The sequence below is a fragment of the Lipotes vexillifer genome, unplaced genomic scaffold (genome assembly GCF_000442215.2).
Source record: "Lipotes vexillifer unplaced genomic scaffold, Lipotes_vexillifer_v1.1 scaffold755, whole genome shotgun sequence".
Lineage (NCBI taxonomy): Eukaryota > Metazoa > Chordata > Mammalia > Artiodactyla > Lipotidae > Lipotes > Lipotes vexillifer.
This window is the reverse complement of record NW_006797755.1, coordinates 2586014-2606334: the sequence shown is the minus strand read 5'-3', so window position 1 is coordinate 2606334 and position 20321 is coordinate 2586014. Positions and strand designations below refer to the sequence as shown.

Genomic DNA, 20321 nt, shown 5'->3' with positions numbered 1-20321 from the left:
TCCGGACACGCAGGCTCAGCGGCCATGGCTCACGGGCCCAGCCGCTCCGCGGCATGTGGGATCCTCCCGGACTGGGGCATGAACCCGTGTCCCCTGCATCGGCAGGCAGACTCTCAACCACTGCGCCACCAGGGAAGCCCTGTCAGATGGTTTTGTATGCACTGGGAAACCAAACAATTTGTGTGACTTGCTTTATTGTGATATTCACTTTGTTGTGGTCTGGAACCAAACCCAACATATCTCTGAGGTATACCTGTATTCAGACAGTATAGTTATATTAATTATTCAATCGTTTTTCCTTTAGTTTATGTAATCTTGAGGTTTTACATTGGCAAAATAATGAATTCAAAGAGTTACTCAATTCCTCCTTCTTTAGTCATTTACCAAATTTCAGATTTGATTCTGCTGCTGTGTTCTTGATTTTATCCACTGTGTTTTCTCACAATCAGATTTCAACTTCTGGCTGACTACAATTGCTAAGATGCCTTTGTAAAATGCATTAATTTGAGAGATGTTACCATGTATAAAAATGTGCATCTTACCACAATGAAATAGGTTGTCTGGAAAAGAATTCTTACTTAGAGATTTATTAAATTTTGGTTCTTTTAAAATAAGCCCATGATTGCTATCTTTCTCTGCCAAACTTCATCTAAAGTCTGTGTCAATATTCTCCAGCCAAAGATCCCAGTAGTAAACCTTTGGTTGAATAAGTCAGTGAGGGAGAATGCACACAGTGAAACTTGGGGCATCTCAGGAATAGTGTTAGAAAAGATTTATTATAGGATTTGAGCTTGCATGTAAGTGCAAAGAACAGAGTCTGAAAGGATATATTCCAAATTGCTGATAGTGGCTGCCTTTGGGGAGGGACTGGGACTAGGAGGGTTTGTGCAAAACACTGCTGAATTTAAAAATATGGATGTATTTGTGCTTTGTGTAATTAAAAAATAACTAGAAAAAAATGATGATTTTGGGGAGGGGTTAAGGAAGTGGGGCTTTCTTCTGTCAGAAAGCATGGGTAATTCTATGATTAAATATCCTAATAAATCTTACCTAGAATCATGGAAGACTTGAATGAGGCTAAAGCTCTAATTTGTAAAGAAACAGCAATCTTTCATATTAAGATTTGGGATGTTTGACCATCTTTGTTATTTGGCTGGAGTTCATGTTTTTGTCTGTTGGGGCATGATTACAGAGTGGTATTGTTTTATGTTAATTCATCATGGTCATGGCATGGCTTTGTCTGATGTTGCTATTTTATGAAATTGTTTATATTCAGGGAGAGAATAACAAGACCTAGCTGTGGGCTCTAAGCCAGCTCTTAACAACACCAGGGCCTAGTTGACATTACAGGGCCAGCTCCCAGATGTCAAAGAGGCTGCTTTTCTACCTTCTCATCTGTTTCTGCCATCTTTCTTTCTACATCCTAGGTGAACATTTCTTCTTCTATCTTTCTTTTATCTTTCTGTCCACACCACTTTGTCTCCTTGAGGTGTTTCCAGGCTACCCATGCCTGAAGTTTTAAGAATAGATCAAAAGAATCTGACCTCTGATAGTGCATCCTGATAGGTTCCAGAATCCTTTGAGGCCCTCTTCCCTCCTAGTCTATAAGCTTTGCATCTTTGTTTCATTTGCTTCAATATGTTTGCTGCCTTTCTTGGTCTACCTTTCTATAGAATTGTGATGGGATTTCAGTCTGCTCTAATACTAACTTGGTGCCCTTTTAGGACATTACTTTTAGAAAGAGAAACTTTACTTCTTGGATTGCAGCTGCAAGCAAGTTGTGCACACCTCCTTTGCCTATACTGTCCAGGTTGTTAGGCTATCATCCCAGTTGGATTCCAGTGACTCTTATGGTCCCTGTGTCAGAGAGGGGCATTTGACACAAAAGAATGTGTGTCCATTCTTTTCTTCCTTCTCCCTATTATTGTCCTTAGAAAGAAAATGGGTCTTCTGTTTCTTCAGGTCCTACTCCTAGCTTAAATTGAATGCTTTTCTATCCCATATATCCTGATTCTTAAATGGGAATTTTATTTTTCCCCTACTTTCTTGAGCTTTTTAGAACTCTTCAAGCCTCAGTAAATTATCCTCCAAATTAGTCTTCTAGACTTTTTCAATACTTCTCATAATGTGTGTTGTTTCTGTACCTATCCATTCTTTGATTCTGTCAGAGTTAATTCCCTGGTAATTATTTTTCTCTTGCCAAGTAAAATTTATAAGCACAGTTATTTGTTGAAAACATAAAGGAGGTAGCTCTTGTATAGGGCAAGGTAGTTTGAACATTTTGTGCTATAAGACGGTGAGTGGGCATTTAACAATACAGATATACAAGAGTAAGGACATCTGGGAGTGTTCATTGGAGAGTAAAATAAGATCACATGGTGAAAATTAATTTTAAAAAGTGGTTTGAACAAAGATAGGGACATAAAATTGTAGGAACTAGAGAGGGAAGTATATACCAGGTGGGAAGATTGACCTACTAAAATATGGGAGATGGAATGATTAAGGGAATCATTTCTGCAATTAACATAAATTGAGAACCTTGTATTGTGTCATTTTGTCTAGGTGCTAGAGATCGATGGATGAAAAAGATGAGATCTCTGCTTTCAAAAAGATTAGTATACTAGGAAAAAGGACATTTAAAAAACCAATTGAAATACAATGTGACAAATGCAAACAACAGGTTATTTACTAATTACAGTGAGGACACACATGAGGGAGTTTATGTTCTGCTTATCATTTAAGAAAGGTTTCTCAGGTGGTTATTGCATAATGTTTGCTGGACTAGACTCAGAAACATTCAGGGTATAGCAGAAGTTATTTGGTGGCTGAATAAAGACAGTTTTCTTGGTAATGAGGCATACCTATTTAAGCTAAATTTGGAATTAACCGTTTCTGTTTTTTGCTTCAATTAAAAAAGTTTCTAATTGTAAATCTCTGTTGCCACTTGATGTTCAATGGAAGGAATCATGACCCCAATTTAGTGAGTCAGAATTTACTTTTCTATTACGCTTTCAGCTGATGGGTGGAAGGACTGCTTGGTGTGATAATTGAACTGGTAACAGATTTATATATTAAATAATTCAAGAAAAACCTTGTTAATTGGTAGATTTTAATGTTATCCAAATTAATAGGCATTTAAAAATGCAGTATAGTATGTTTTTTGGTAACTTGCTATCAGGATATCTTTTTTGTTTGAATTCTTGTATCTAAGAACAGAAAATCCCCTAAATGGTTATTTTCTTTTATAGGTGGTAGATCATCTAATGCAAAATTACCTGCAGTTCCAACAGTTGGTTCAGTTCCACAAGACCAAGTTTCGAATATGAGGTATTCAAGCTACTAACTTGGATATTTGTGATTTATTCCTTTTGATGACTCTTAAAAATGTCTAGCTACAATTTCTAGAAAAATTTACTTTGTTTCTTTTTTTTAAGAACATGCATGACGTTTAGAGGCTTGGGAGTATATTAGAAGTTCCTTCTTAAAGATTATGAGATGTGAAAGATTCCTGAGAAGTAGCTTTTTGTGATTAATAAATGTGGAATGCATAACAAGTATTTAATTTCACAGGTAGTTAGTAGCTTATGGCTTACGTTTCATATGATTGTAGATTGAACATTTGGAATTCATTGTTCATCTTCCCTAGAAATGCTGAAATAAGAAGTTTATATTGATACTGAATTATAGATAGATTTTTACTGTCAGTTATCTTGTTTAATTGGGTATATGCGTTTCAAATTCTAATTTGGAAGGCTGTGAATATATTCCACCACTAGGGCCTTTGTGGCTAGAGTTCTTAATCTGCCCTATTACAATTGGAAAATGCATAACACTTTAAAAATAAACGTACTTGGGTGCTACAGGTGTAGGCTTGTAGTTGTGATATCATCCAGGGATAAGAGGATCCATGAGATAAGTAGAGAGAAATAGCTTTATGGATAGTACCTGGGAAGAGATGGTTATTGAGCACAGAAATTGCCAGCAGCTTACCAGTTGATAGTTTCAGTAGCATCTCTTGTTGGTTGTATGAATAGAAAGTACTCTTTGTAGGAATAGTAAATAAGTAGTGGCTGTTTATATATATGTTTGGTTCATAAGTTAGAAACTGAATTTCCTGAAATGCAGAGGGCTTGTTTTTTTTTAAACTCATTAAATATATATATATATATATATGTATACAGCTGGATATGGATCCAACCAACCACAGATTGAAAATATTAAAACAAAATTTCCAAAAAGTTCCACAAAGCAAAAATTTGTCTCACACTGGCAACTATTTTTTTTGATGTTTCTTTTTTTCATAGTTTTCTTTTCTTAAATTAAAAAAAAATTATTGAAGTATAGTTGACTTACAGTGTTGTGTTAATTTCTGCTGTACAGCAAAGTGACCCAGCCGTACATGTATATATATTCTTTTCCATTACAGTTTGTAGGACCTTGTCGTCCATCCATTCCACACACAATAGTTTGACATTGGCAACTATTTATATAGCATTTTCATTGTATTTACATTGTATTAGATATTATAGGTAATTAGGTATGATTTAAAATATACGTTATATGCAAATATTATGCCCTTTTACATAAGGGATCTGAGCACCCACAGATTTTGGTATCTGTAGGGAGTCTTGGAACCATTCCACTGTGATAACTGAGGGACAACTGTGTGTGTATATACGTATGGGTTTATGTGTGTATACATATATATAAGAATATATGTACATATAGTCACAAAGAGATATATTGAGTAAATTGATATCATTATAAATGTGCCAGTATACTATTTGCAAGTGAGAAGTTGTTCAGCTTGCATTAGAAAGAAATTGTTTATAGAGATAGATGTTAGTGAAAAAGAATATAGACTGATTCTTTCCGTTTATAAACATTGTTGAGTTTGTAATATATGCTGCAGCTGAGAACTTAGAAGTGAAGGCATAGTTCTTGATCTGAAGGTGCTCATGGTTTAATGGTCAATAGAAAATTTGTTAAAAGATTGATAGTTTGTTTAGGTTGTAATGGGGCTAAAATCAAGTGCTCTCTACTGGCCAGTTAAGCCTTCCAGTAAGAGCTGATGTTTGGAGTGGTTGTTAACCAGGTTGTTTGTGAGGGCTAGGGGTGGCAATATACAACAGAATAAAAAAGGATATTCCAGGCAGAAGGAATGGTGTGCATAGCAATAGTGAATCTTTAGGTAATTTTAAAATTTTCACATAATTTTACAGTTCTATGAAAACTCATTTTAAAAACTAGAAGACTGATAAATACTAATGAATAGTACAGGTAACTTAACATCTTTCCATTAGTATTACAGAGAGGCTCGAACATGCTTTGGAAAAGGCAGCTCCTCTTCTACGAGAGATATTTGTAGATTTTGCACCTTTTCTTTCTCGGACACTTTTGGGTAGCCATGGACAAGAACTGCTTATAGAAGGAACAAGTAAGTGATTCTTCTTTCTTCATATATACATTTAAATTACAGGGTTGAAAACTGAAATGAATAGTATGAGATGCATGGAGTTTTATTGTTTGTTTTCAACCTTTGACAAGGCTTCTCAAAGAGTCTGTACATATCTTTTAAAGAATATGGCATGACTGCTATTCTAATCTGTTCAAGGTTTTTTATCAGTGATTTGCATGAGATTTGTGTGCATTAGATTTATTACTGTGTGTTTTGGGGAACAATAAAAAAAGAAAGAAAGTATTGAAAGAACTAAGAAATGTTTTAATACATTAAAATTAACTATGAGAATTGAGAATTGGAGAGACTGGTGTTATAGAAATAAGTGGGGTATTTACCTGAGATTTTACTTGAATTTAAGATCTATATAAATAGTGTATTGCTACATATTAGGAAAATGAGGAATGCATTATTTGTCTCTGTTAGTGGAATTGTATTTTACAAATAAGTAGAAAAAACAGTATTTTACTCTATCTTGCTTATATCATACATAGATTACTGGATCTTTTCTAGGTAGGGTACTTTGAGATTGTGTCAAACTAGATAACATGCATAATAAGTAAGTTGCTGCATGGAATGGAAACCATGCTATTTATGGAATGGATGGAGGGGTATTGGGACATTTTTTTTTTACATGAAGCACTTGTCAAATAGTTAAGTGTCTTCGAATATTAAAGAGGTTAACTCAATCAAGTGAAAGTGGACTTTGAATTTCCTCAGAAAGCAGGAATCAGTTCAATAGAAATCAACTTTTCAAATGATTAGCTCTATTTAAGAGCTTAACAGACTGACTTCAAAATACAAATCTTCATTCCCATAGCTAGAATTTTTTTAAGGAGAAGCTAGAGGATTTTCATCAATGATAATGTCAAATTGATTTTTTTCATTCAAAAGTGTTTGGACTAGATGTTTGCTAAGTCTGGCTTGTCTGTATCCATGTTAGATGGTTTAAGGATAAGACACATATTCTCCTAAAGCTGAAAAATCATGGGAAAGCATAATTATCTGTGTGCAAGTATTTTTAAATATCAACTTACAGCTTTAGTTATCATGACTTTTTGTTGGTTATCAGTCACTAGATGATCTCCTAAGGAATTTCTTAAAACTTGTGAAAAAAGCCCCTCTTTTTATAGAAATAAGGATATAATGGTAATCAAAGTTATAAATAGGGTAATGTTCAAGATATCTGTATCTGAATGTTAACTATGGGATATCAGCACTTTATTTGACCCTTAAAATATGTATCTATAAGAGTAATAATCATTAGCTAAAATAATAATTTCATTATCATCCCTGCTGTAAATTTATATGGAATTGGTGATGATTGATATCATTTCTGTATAGTCAAAGAATAGCACTGAATTTATTTGAAAAAAAGTTCAGATTTTAGAAATACTGAACTAAGTTTGCGGTGGAAATTTATTTCATCTGCTGAAGGATATAATTGTTTAGACAAGGACTATTTGACCTAATGAAGTAATAAAATTTGAAAGGAATTGAATTGATACATTGAAGGACTTCACCCTAATTTATGTTTCACATATCAAACATTTATTCTTTTAAAGTGGTGTGACAACTTATTAACTATATTTCATTTTGTAACAGTAAATTGAATGTATTAATTTTAGCCTTTCAGTGTAGCAAGACATTTTGGCTACTTAGTTGATCTTTGAATTTTATAATAAACCCAGAAAAATAGTATCACCTGAGATACTCAGAAGTATTAAACTTGCCAATTCTAGATCCTGGAACAAAATTTAATTTAGAATCAATTTCTTATTGGTAAATTCTGATAAAATGATAAAAAAGAGGATGATGCACTATTGCTCATCTATAATCTTGAGCAGTGACTACTCATTGGTCTGTGTTCATAAAAATAGCAAACAAATCTAAGAGTTTTATATAGCTTATGTATTTTAAGTTGTGAGGACTCCTTTGGGTGGTGGTTTTATGCATTGTAAAACAGGAAAGTTTTGAAGGGAGGTCATCCCAGCATAGTTCTGTTCAAAAAGCATTGGACTAAAAGGCAGGATACCTCAGCCCTTGTCAGTCACTAGCTGTGTGACCAGGTACTTGAAAATTTATTACTTTAAAATTTTAAATGTGATTTTTGTTAATAATTTTTAGTGAACATTTAAAATATTTACAAAGTAGGAATTGTAATATCCATGAACTTATTTTTGGCAACTACCCAGACCATCTTTGTTTTGCCATAATTGTTATATCTACCTCCCTTTGTTTTGCTTTAGTGTTTCAATCAATCCCAGACATCACGTTGTTTCACCCCTAAATAATTCATAATTCATATAAAAAGATATTTTCTTACATAATCATAATTGCTGCTATTACCTAATAATATTAATAATAATTCTGTAATACTCAGCCCATATTCATCTTTATTTAAAAGATTTTTTTATATTGATTTTCTTCCAATTAAGATCCAAAGTCAATTTTACTGAATTTGATATGTCCCGTAAGTCCATGTTAATGTCAAATAGTTTCCCCCTATTCTTCCTCTGTTTTCATGTTATTGACTCATTGAAGAAATATGGTTGGTGGTTCTGTAGAATGTTATACATTTTTGCACTCTGTGGCTATTCTTGGTGGTGTTATTTAACAGTTTCTCTATTTTGTGTATTTTCTGATGGCTTGAAGTTTAAAAGTTTAATTAGATGTAATACTTCATGTTACGTCATGCCTAAAGTCACATATTTTCTGATTGGCTCAATTTTAGTGATATTAACCCCCTTTTTCAAGTAGTTATAACCCATTGTAAGAATTGATGTTTTATTACGTTTATTTTTTAAAAGAAGTCTTCCAAAAACAAAGACGATTACTTTTTTTAAAAGTTTGTTTTATCTGACAATTACCTTAAGTGATTTCATTGGACACAGTTTATAAATCTAAGGTTTATTATGAGGTCTTTGTGATCTTAATTTTCCTATATCTTAAAACATTTTGCTAATTATCATTACTCATCAGTTATTTCTAGCTATACTAAGGACTAAAATAATAAGAAAACAAGAATACTGGAATTGCCCCTATAATCCTAGGAAAACAAATCATCACTCTTAGATCACCCTCAGTTTTTGTACTGCGTTGGCCAAAGTATTGCATTATATTTTAAGAAGATATAAATTTGTTTTCTCAGGGGGATCAAAAGCTGGTATTTGCGGAGGGCAAAAGTATCTTAGACATTACAGTGGTTTTTGACCTTCTGATGGACAACAGTACATCTGTACAGTTTATCTTTAGCATTAAAATTTCATGGGGGCACAGTTAAGAAAAAATGGTCTGGAATGTTCCTTAGGCTCCTCAAAAAAGGTTGAGAAATATTGGTATAAAAGAAGTCTGTGGATACCGTCTTTGTGGTCTTACTTTTAGCTTTCACTGAATGTAGTTAAGAATTCAGAATTTTTTATTTTGTGCCCATAATGGTGAGGTGAAAAAAATTGACAGGAGAAGACATTTTATACTTAGTAGACCAACTGTGGGTGAATTTGAAGAGACAGGGAGTAGTACTCAATTTTTATCAAATCAGGACTTCATTAATGCACAGCATATTTCTGTGGACAAAAAAGGAAATTGGTTTTCTCAGCATCGTGTCATTCAATAGGAGGAAGGACTTCATTCTACAAAATTTATACAATGTTTTGTGACAAGAACCTGGAACATCTCATTTTGCTAAGAAGGCGTGTGACAGTGTTCATCCATCGTTCATGATGACTGTGCACCACAATTTACTTGGTGCAGTTCTAAGTGAATAGATACTAAAGCAGGTATATGCCGAAGACAATTGGAAGGAAAAGTTCATACAGAAATGAAAAAATTCAGTTGATTAATCATTCTAAATGGTGTTTATAATCTAAAGAAGAAAATATTTTGGAATTCGAGAGAAAAGAAAATGGCTGTTCTCTCTACAACAAAATTTTGAATAATCCAACTTTTCCAAAGTATTGCATTTGATGATGTTAGTTCAAGAAGAAGGATCAGAATTAATGATAAAGTTGCACCTATTAGAATTTTATTTGAAATTTAGAAGCAGTATTTTTAAGATGAATATCATGTTTATAGATTCATGAGGAACAGTTAATTATATCCAAATTATAGACAAATACTTTCAAAACCTGGAAAACAGGGAAAAATTTTTGAGTTTATTATGCTTAAATTCTTACCGAAACTTATAATAATGTTTACACCATCGCTTTATCTTTTTGTAAATTTTTAAGGTGACTTAAGATAAATAAATAAAACAAAAAACAGGGTTCTTATGTTCCAGACAGTAACTGGTCATGACCACTTTTCATGGTACACTTGAGAGTTTAGGTATCTCAGTGCATTCGGATGTTGATAGCTTAATATCTGGTAAGCCATTTAGTACTTCTGAGTTTAATTGTATGGGAAAACAGTGGTAATAGAGGTGGGATAAATAGTCTCTGGTGGAGAAATTGAAGTGGTCTTTGGTTGTGAAACACTAGAAGAGTATAAATCTCTTGGCTTTGGCATTTTCAGTTTGTCTTTTTTGAGGAGACTAAAATTCCATATTGTTGAAAAATCAATCAAAGGTAAAACCAAGAAAACTGAACCCAAGGGTCAGATTATGAGGCTAGTCAGATCTCTGAGCCTACGGTACCTTGTTCACTTTCTGCTAAGTGGAACAATAATAGGATTTGTGTGTGTAAAATGAAAATTGATGCTTCTGCAACAATTTACAACTTCACTCCAAGTGTTGTTTTAAGGCCTTCCTTTGGGTAATCCTTAGAGTCTGAATGTAGATCTGAAGACAAATTTACTGATTTATAAGTCATTTCTTGCTTTTTCGTCCATGCAACCAGTGTCACAAAACAATTTAGGTCATAGAGAGATGTGATTAAGTTGTGTAATCTGATATCAGGTCCCTTATTGGGATTATTTCCTGTTTATTTATTCCCAAGGTCATATATTTTTGTTTGCAGTATTGATGCCCTTTAGGTAGGAAGCTTAGTATTAGAGGTCTAATATAAGCTCTTTTTTTGTCTTCTGAAGCCCTTTCTCATTTAAAATCCTCCATTGCCCCCTACCCATGCTTTACAGATCTATAAAACCTCACTCTAAAAAACACATGAATCATTCTAGTCAAACTATGAAATGTTATTTGACATCTTACTGTCCTTGAACACCCAACCCACTGATCAGTGGTTGTATCAACCTTCCTGTGGTTTTCTAATCTTTATTACTGAGAAATAAGACTGAAATAAGTAATTTTTTGAAAGTACGAGTATTGAACTATCCTACAATATGCTGTAGAGAGACAAAGGAACATCTAGAAATCTTTCTAACTTTGAACGGCCCAAGGCCCTTTTAATCATTATTGTTCATTATCTGAGTGGATGTAAAAGGCTGAGCCAGATCAGGGCCTAAATGCTTTGCCAGAAAAGGAAAGGTGGTAGGAATTCTGGTTCCTCTAGAATCGAGCAGTAAGGAATAATATCCTAGTTGTAGAAAGACCTGAATTTACTTGCTGCAAGTAGTGGCTTTTGAAGTTGAAATATATGGAACTTCCTGTAGTTGGGTAACATTTTATGAAAAGTGACAGATTTTCAGACCAACAAAGGCTACACCACCAATAAGAGATGGAGTATTGCTGTGCCCTTCCTTTCGGCCTTGGCATTAGCCTGAGGAGGTATGGTCATCTTAGCTCTATAGAAACAACAATTTAGTCTAGTTAATGGCCTGTTTGCTTAATGCAACATGTAGATGTTCTGTAGCTAATTTTCATGCCAGTGCTGACACTGTTACTGTCATTTCTATGTTACACATTTTTTCAGACATGATTTTGACTTTTCTAGAAAGTGAAGGGGGTGAACAACCTGTTTAACTTGAATACTATTTGTAAGGCTACAGAATGCCAACATGTGGCGTCAGCAGGTATGAGGCATCGTGACTAAAAGAGGGAAAGGGAAAGAACTACAGAGTAAGAAGATTAAAGAAAGGGAATAGGATGGGATAGGATGCCCACAAGAACTTTAATGTGGAGAAAGAAATAAGGTAATTCTGTGGGGTGTGTGAGGGCCATGAGGAATTATTTTAGTTGTTATACTTAGTTAACTTTGAACTTAAACTTACGTTTGCTTAGAAAAATATAATAATAAAAATTTTTAATTTTTCTAATTATTACTAGTGTAATTTAGTAATTTAGTGCTTTTAATTATTGACATTGCTTTTTTAAGATACTGGTTATAAAATGTTCTTTGAATGTTTAAAGTAGTTACTTTATATCTTACTGTTAATCAAAACTAAAGAATTCTTTAGATAGTTATTAACTATATAAAACTTCCTTCCTGAGATATTTTTGGTGAACCCAAATGAAACATAAAAGAGAAATTATAAATGCATTTATTTATAAAAAATCAAGAATATATAACAGACAACGGCTTGCACTTCTGTTAAGGTTTAGAGTGAGGTCACAGGTCAAGGTACTAATAAGAGTGTTTGGGATGTCTGCTGCCATGAAACAAAATGGAAACTTGATTGATAGCTAGAGGGTTGAAGGGAGAGAGTGTGGTGGAGAAAGCAAAGGTCAGGGAGCCATTTCCCTTCTCTGCATGTATAACAATCAACTCTCTCCAAAACAAAATTTAGGTGATATTGGTCAATATGGTATATGTTGTGCACATTTCTATGAGTATTGTGAAATGTCAGTATATATGAAGTTATAATAAATGTTTTAGTAATTTGAAAGCTGAAATGAAATTGGCTACAAAAAATTGTGGTGGTTTTGATGCCAAGTTTAAAGTAATTACAGAATGTTTTGTTTACACATATGATCAAATATGTATAGGTTTGGTTCTTAGCAAGAAGTTAAATTTTATTTTAAAACCAATTTGGACAAAGTTGTGTAAGAAATAAATCCCTTGTTTTTTACTTTGTAATTTAAAAAAAAATTCTCTTTGATATAGGTCTGGTTTGCATGAAGTCTAGTAGTTCAGTTGTGGAATTGGTTATGCTACTGTGTTCTCAGGTGAGTGACAAGAATAAATGTTGAATTAAAAGTAAATTCTCAAGTGAATTCATTTTGCAAGAAAGTTAAAATTGATTAGAAATTTTTGCTACAATAGTTTTGTGCTTGCAGTTTTAAAATAATTTATTTGTATTGCAAAAGGGTTACTTCTTGTGTTTGGTGCTAACAGTTTATTTCGAAGTGAGTGCTGAGAGAAATAGGATAGATGAATGAGAAATAGAGGTTTTTCGAGCCACATTTAAAAATGTCCAGATCAAATGGCCTTGAGATGGCTAAATTTCTTTGCCTTGCATATTAAGGTTACAGAAACAGATTTATTTCTATACCTCGTGGAGTGCCACTCTGACTCCCATGGGAATAATGGGTTTACTTCCCTTTTGTGCAGAGGTTATAAAATGAGTGATAAATAATTTTGAACTCTTGTCATTGCTAATTATTTTTGACATATCTAGTAGATTTGGGAAAACATCAACAAAAATATGACAGCCATCATAATAAGATGTAGTGAATAAATTCCTAAAAGCGAGATTACTTTCATTGTTCAGAAACCTTATACCTCATGTGGTAAACTTTAATGATTTTTTTTAAAACTTATGTAAAAATCATGTATCCTGTGATATTTTCTTTTCTCTTTAGCAGTTAAACAGATGAATGTTTTTATTGAGAGTTTTGTTTTGTAGTCTTTTAAAAATGATATCTTGCTGGTAGTAAATTCCCCTACTTAAAACTTTAAAATAGCCTTTTTTAATAGGAAGAGTATTGGTCTAGAGGTCAAGGGTTCTGACCCATTTCAAAACCTTTGACCTTCATTTAAAACTCTCCTGGTTTACTTGCCTTACGAATAAGGATAATGCAAAATTAATGTTTCTTTTCATCGATTTATTCATTTTAGTGCCTATATTGCCAAATTTATTTAGACTGTGCTGATGGACATTTCATGAATACAAATTAAAGAATCATAGAAGGTGTGAAAAATCGATACTATGCATTGTCAATAAAATGCAATAAGAACAATTACTTCCAGAGATTACATCTAATGGATTTTTATAATGAACTTGTGAAGAGTAGTTATGTTTGTAGTGGGCTTATTATTCTTAGATTTAGTGAGAGTTAATTATCTACTTGAGAAAACTCCCATTCCTTTAAAAACTGACTGGATAAAATTTCCCATTTAGTAATCTGATTTGAAATAATTGGTCATTTATTTCTTGAATGGAAATTACCATATACCATTCTTATACTGACATGAAATTACCCTTACTTTAAGAAGCATTTGCTTACAGTTTTATATGTATACTCACAGCAGTATGAATTTATTGTTTATAGGGATGTAATTGTTTCATAGGTGAAGTTTGATAGTGAAGTTTCACTTTCTAGGTTAGAAGAATTTAATGTATTCTTGATACATGAAAGCTGTTTTAAATATAGTATATTACACAGTGGAATGTTAGAAGCTGAAAAGATAAAGAATGACATGTTTTAAGAACATGTTTTAAGACACCTATTTGTCATGTATGTCACAGTGCTGTTTAATACTATTCCAATCAAATGGGAATATGAAGATCACTTAGAGTAAGTTGCAAAAGTCAGATCATCTCAAAGTTTTGTTTAAATAAAACACATTATTGGTTTGTTTGAAGTTCTTAACATTTTTTATGGGTTCTCCAAAAGTTCCACGGCATCTCTATAAGATGTAGCACAGTGCAAAAAATGACATGAAAAATGAAGCTAGAATTAGCTCCAGATGTATACAGATTGTTCTGGGGTGATAATTACATTTTTCACTTTGAATTTTCCTAATTCAAAGAGGTCAGATTGGCAATCACAAAAGTGATTTATTTTGTTAAAAAGTGAACTGTCTTTTTCTACATGAAAGCTTAAGAGAGATGAAATTGGATTTGAAGTCGACATTTTGCAGATATTGGGTGGCTATGGGTTGAGTTTGACTGATAATTTGTTTTAGTCTGAGATAGGGTGGGAAGTAAACGGCTAGCATCTTGCTAAAATTTTAATCAGTTTTGTAAAGAAGAGATGTAGTGGATTGAGTGCCAAAGATCGAAAGATCAGGTCAAAAACTCCTTTTTAATCACATAAATAATGGGATATGCTTATGAACTTAACATCTGCAAATTTGATTTAAAACTTTACAAATTAGTTGATGTTAATTTCATGGCAATCAGCCATGTTCTGATTATTTTTCTTGAATCTATTCAAAACTTTTTTTTTGTATTCTTCTTAATAAAGTGTTTAAATCTGCCGTATTTTATTACGGAAGAGAGTTTAGAGCCTGAATTTAAGAAATGAGGAAACGATCACGTTTGGTTTGCTGTCATTAAGACCAAGTAGATCACTATATATTTTGTTAAAGCTTCAGCTAGGATCATATTTTTCAATATCCACTCATTTGTTAATAGGTTTATTAGATACCATTTCATATTGTATTCCATTTAAATTTTAATATTTTAAGACAAAATGTTATTATTTAGAGTTGAAAATCTTTCTTAAAATATTTAGCATGTTATTTTTGAGTAAAGTTATGTATATATATACTTACGGTTTATTAAGTTATGTTTATTCCTATACTAAAAAAAATACAAGAGCTATTTAAGCTCCAAAACCTGATTTAAGTCTTCTTTACTTCTTTAAAATAAGACTGTATACACTCTTCAGGAAACTATATTCTCTGATGCACAGAAAATAATCGAACAACTTCTTAATTATATTTCAGATTCAGTTTTTCAGAAGCATGTAACTTATTTTTGCCCAATATTTGTTGTGTATGTGTATAAACCTTGTAGAAATCCATATGAATTTAAAGAAAATGTTAAATAAATATTTCAAGTAATATTACTCCAGCATTGTGTAAAGTGTTTATATCCTGCTCATTTGACATTAATATCATTTTTGAAGGAATTGACATTGTATTCAAGGCCACTTTATAAAAGTGTTGTGTTGCTCATCCTAATTCGGTCTGACATACATTCCAATAACACTACCTCCCTTCTTGGGTTTAAAGCTAAATTTATGACTGTGCATTGTGAAGTGCGTCATTTAAAAATGGTTTCAACCCAAAACATCTAATAAATAAATAATGTGTATGGCTACTTAGTAGTAGACTTTCTAGACTAGAAATCATTCCATCGGATACTCAACAGTCCACTATCGGAGAGGGCTGTCAGATAAATCTTATGGTAGCTGCATTCATGTCCTGTAAATCATATTATTGTCTGAGCCTTCTGCCAGGTCATCTATTCTTTTCCCATTTATCAGAAATGCATAGAGCACCATGTAGTCTGGCCTAGCATCCTGTGTGAGTAATTAATTAACAGTAAAAGTTAATTTAAAAATAGTGTTAGTCTGATTTTTCTTCAATACATTTTTCAACAAGATATGTAGATTGTTGCTATTTGGGGAAATATTTCCTTTGCATGAAGGTAATAACAAAAGGTTTGGTCATTTCTTTCTGTATCTCTGAATTATTAATTTTAAAACTATGATGTTCATAATAAGAACCAGCTATCACTCTTCATATGATTCTTTAATGTCTGTTTTGTGTTTGAATTATTGCCATTTGAAGTTTTTCCTGAATCTTCATAGTACAGTGTTCCTCTTTTCCATCACTGTCCTCTAATTTCTTTTCTCTCATTCTGGTTTTCTTCTCCTTTTTGAGTTTATTCCTTCTAAATATGTGACATTAATGTTATTGCTCTTGGCTTTTTATTTCATGAGCTTTTCTTTTTTATAGTTGGGATGAGTATTTTGGGTAAAGTAGATAATTAAAAAAAAAAAAAAAACAACCCCGAGACGGGTGGGGGAAAGCAAACCAGCTCCATACCGTGGCACAGAGGCATCTTTCATTATTAGGCCTCTCTTACTGTTTGGACCTCATTTCTTATCACTTTGTTTTTGTAACTGTTCTCAAGCTATGCGAACTATTTAAAGTTACCCAAATGTGCCATCATAATTTTGTGTCTTGGCGTAGGCTTTTTCTTTCCTTATAATTTCCTTCCTTCAAATTTGGTGAGTCGAATTGTTGGCTTCTTCTCATCACTCCGAACTCAGCTTAATTATGCTCTTCTCAGATCATATCTATAGTTGGTATCTTTTTTGTGCGTCTTCATCTTAGCGCTCATCATATCACAAATTTTAACTATACCTGTGCTAGTTTGCTTCTTTATTGCCAGTCTCCCTCTCTCTACTCTAGGTCCTATGAAGGTTACAACTATTTCTGTTTCATATACCTAGTATACTAGGTAAACTGTGAAGTGTGCCTAGTACCCAGCACAGTCCCTGGCATCTGATGGCTGCTCAGTGAATATATATGGAATAAATAAATAATTCAACTCCCAGCTAAATTGCCATCTCCTCTGGAAAGCTTTCTTTGACTCCTCTCTTCCCCACAACTCTAAGCCTAGGTGAGGTATACGTCCTAAGCACTCACTTGACCCACTTTATAGTAATTTCATTCTTTATTTAAATTGTCTATTATTTTTTTTCTTTCCCATTAGACTTTAAGTTTCTTAAAGGTAAGCAGTGTGTTTTATTTTCTATTGTATCTCCAACATTCAGCATAATTACTTTTCAACCAAATATTTATATAATTGTACAATTAATAAATGAATGGTAACATTGATCATAAACACTGTATTTTGGGCTTTTACCTTTTGGTCCTTTTCATTATGAAACATCCTCATTCTTTTGTGTGTTATTGTGTATTAATTGTTCATTTTTATTGTCAGCTATTTTGTCATTGTCAAATATTGTAGTTACGTTCATTTATAAATAAGAGTCTTACTTTTTTCATTTTCTTTTGGCTTAATCAGATTTACTTCTTTTAAAAAAATCAAAGTTATTGAAGTGTAATTAATATACAATATATATGTAAATTTTACAATATTATATACAAGAGTATATATACAATATCTTAAGTGTACAGTTCAATGCATTTAGATATATACACAACCGTGTAACACCCATTTCAATCCAGAAAGTTCCCTGTGCTTCTGTAATCAATCCCTACCGGTATCACCTCAAGTTGGTACTGATTTGATTTCTGTTACTGTGCGTGCATTTTACTTATTGTAGAACTTAATATAAATGGAGATTTACTTCATTTACCTGTGGTGCTTAACTCCTCAGAGTGTGCTGTATATAGGGTACACGTCAACCTTTTAAACTAAAACTCACTATCTAATATTAAGAAAATGGTGTGGTTTTTAAAAAGAAATAATTGAGTCAGTAAAACATAGGTTATCTTTTGCTAACCACAGAATAAGAATTTTGAGTTTAAATTGCTCATTGGAAATATAAAAGTCTTCTTAACTTCCTTATGCATTTTTTTTTTTTTACCTCTAAGGAAATCTTATGGTGTGGAGCTTTTATGCAGCAGTATTGTGAAGCCATAAACTATACTTTGAAAAAAAACCTTCTAAGTTTTTGTTTTCACTGTCTGTCAGGCTCAGTTCAAATGCTGTCTCTTATACAGAGCTTTGTGTCAGTTTATTTACCCTGAGTCCTCCTTAATATGCCTGCTTGTGGTATTTCTTTTTTTATTTAGCAGACATGTACTGAATGATTTTAAGATAAGTCTCTCCTTTTAATCTAGTAAGAGAGACAAATAATTGTAATACAACATAGAATTTTTATGAGGACTTTAAGAGAAATAGAAGCAAATAGTAGGGGCAGGGAGTGGAATTAGGAATGGGGCATAAAAATGTATTTATTAATCCCTGTTTAATTTAACTAATTTTATTTCTGTTCATGAACAGATCATTTCAGGCTCCTTTGCCTTTCAGTCAAAAATTTTTTCCGAGGTTCCATCTATGTTTTTTTATAATTTCATCGAGATCAATAGATATTAAAGTTCTTAAAGCATTTCCTCTACTCTTTGCTGTACCTATAATTTTCCTTGGTTAGATTTATGGTAGCCGGCTACTTGTTTGATCAGTTCTCACTGTCCAAAATTTCCAGTACAGCAAATCCTAGTGTGTACTGTGTGATGAAAATGGATGTTCTCTAAGAAAAGCAGACAGTGGTAAATAAGCTTGGAAAATGTTCATTTAAATTTAATTAGGATCTTTACTGGAGGGTTCCTCAAGGCCTTTAGTCAATACATGTGTGTATGTGTGTGTATGTGTATAAAATATATACATATATATATATATATATATATATATATATAATAAAGTGTATTGTTGAATCTGTTTTGAGAATAATATTAGTATATTTGATCACAAAATGCTTTTTATGGCCATAGTGTGTATGGATAATTTTTGTAAAATATACTTTAGGAAAAGCATCAGTGTTGACACAGTGAATAATACAGGAAATGCCTCTTTTTGTATTCTGCTTCTGGTTTTCTCTGCTTCTCCAATCACAGTGATTACAGAAAATCAGTAGATTTGCAAAAGTACAGCTGTTTTTTTCATGAAACACTGTGATTATTTTTACTTCATTCAAGAATTAACTCAATTACCTGTTCTCTCTCCTTTATAGGTAATTTGGACTCAATTTACATGTTGTTTCTGAAGGGATAGATGTTCAGAACTGATTATAGTAAGATTTGGTATTCTTTCTAGAACAACTTAAGTTTAACCAGGAGTGTGTGTGTGTGTGTGTTTGTGTGTTACACACACATATATGTATTTTTACAATATTTATGTAGAACTAATCCAAGCTTAAGAATAAATTCAAATATTTTGACATCAGTTGATTATATAGCTATTTCCTACATTGGTTGAGTGAATCCCATTACATTCTTAGTCAATATTGTGGCAGTTTATGCTCTGTAATCATGTTTAAGTGTCTGGCATAAAGTCTAGAAACCAGGGTCAGAATATATTTTATATTAATGGGATATTACATACATTGTTAGTGACCCATTTGTAGAATCGAGCTTCGCTATGCACTTAAAGAGGTGCAAGAGGTCCAAATAAAATGAAATTAATCTGTATGTGACTGTCATGATACAATGTCTGGTGAAAGAAATTTTCAGTATTTGTCAAATAAATGAGTAAAATTTTAGCAATAAAATTTTAACAATTTTTAATAGAATAAAGATTTAGTGATAATTTATAGTTACACAGCTAAATTATACAGTGGCTGTTGCTCTTCTTAGGTCATCCATTTATCCATTCAAACAATTAGGATTTGAGATAGCTTGTAATCAAGACCTAGACATAATAAAAATATGAAGTCATTATTAGAGGTTAATTGGGTTAAAGAATTAAGAGTTTTAAAGGGGTTTTCACTAAAATCTGTAGTGTTTTTATGTTTTATTTTTTAAGTATTATTTGTATATAAGGCATTTCCTAAAGTTAGTAGACAACAAAAATCTATTTTGATGATCCTTAACCCTGAGAAGTGAGGGAGAATGGAATGCTGCTAGCAAATTCACCCAGGTATATTTAGGAAGATTCATTAAATTAATAGATGGGAGAGGAATTTACTCTTCTTCTGATATGGTCTGAAGAACTCTATCTTTGACATGTACAGATATTTTTGGCATAAGAACATATAAAAATCTTTCTGTGCATATATTGTGTAGTAACAAAACTCATTTAATATGTGGGTTTTTTGCTTTTACTATAAATTAGAATAAAAATAGTTCTAAATCCTATTAACTCTTATTAATCTTCATTTCTTTGCTTAGATGCCCCCAACATTGGATTATAAGTTGTGAATACACCAATTTAGAGAACTCCATCTTAGAGTTAAATTTACAGAGATAAGTGCTAAAGAAGGGTTAAATATATGCACATAAGAGCTATTTTCTTACTTATGCTATATTATAAGTTTTATTTCTTTTGTTAGATTGAAAACTCCTTGAAGTCAGGAAGCCATTTTTTTTTTTTTTTTTTTTTT

At 32.3% G+C, this 20321-nt stretch overlaps 1 protein-coding gene across 2 annotated transcripts in view; it reads left to right on the top strand.

Annotated features, from left to right (window-relative positions):
• LRBA (LPS responsive beige-like anchor protein) overlaps positions 1–20321 on the top strand; it is a 777508-nt gene that overhangs the window by 214809 nt on the left and 542378 nt on the right. For both annotated transcript variants that reach the window (XM_007469901.1, XM_007469902.1), the window contains 3 exons: positions 3249–3327; positions 5304–5437; positions 12397–12458. In XM_007469901.1, coding sequence (XP_007469963.1) covers positions 3249–3327; positions 5304–5437; positions 12397–12458 — 275 coding nt within the window. The remainder of the gene's footprint in view (positions 1–3248; positions 3328–5303; positions 5438–12396; positions 12459–20321) is intronic.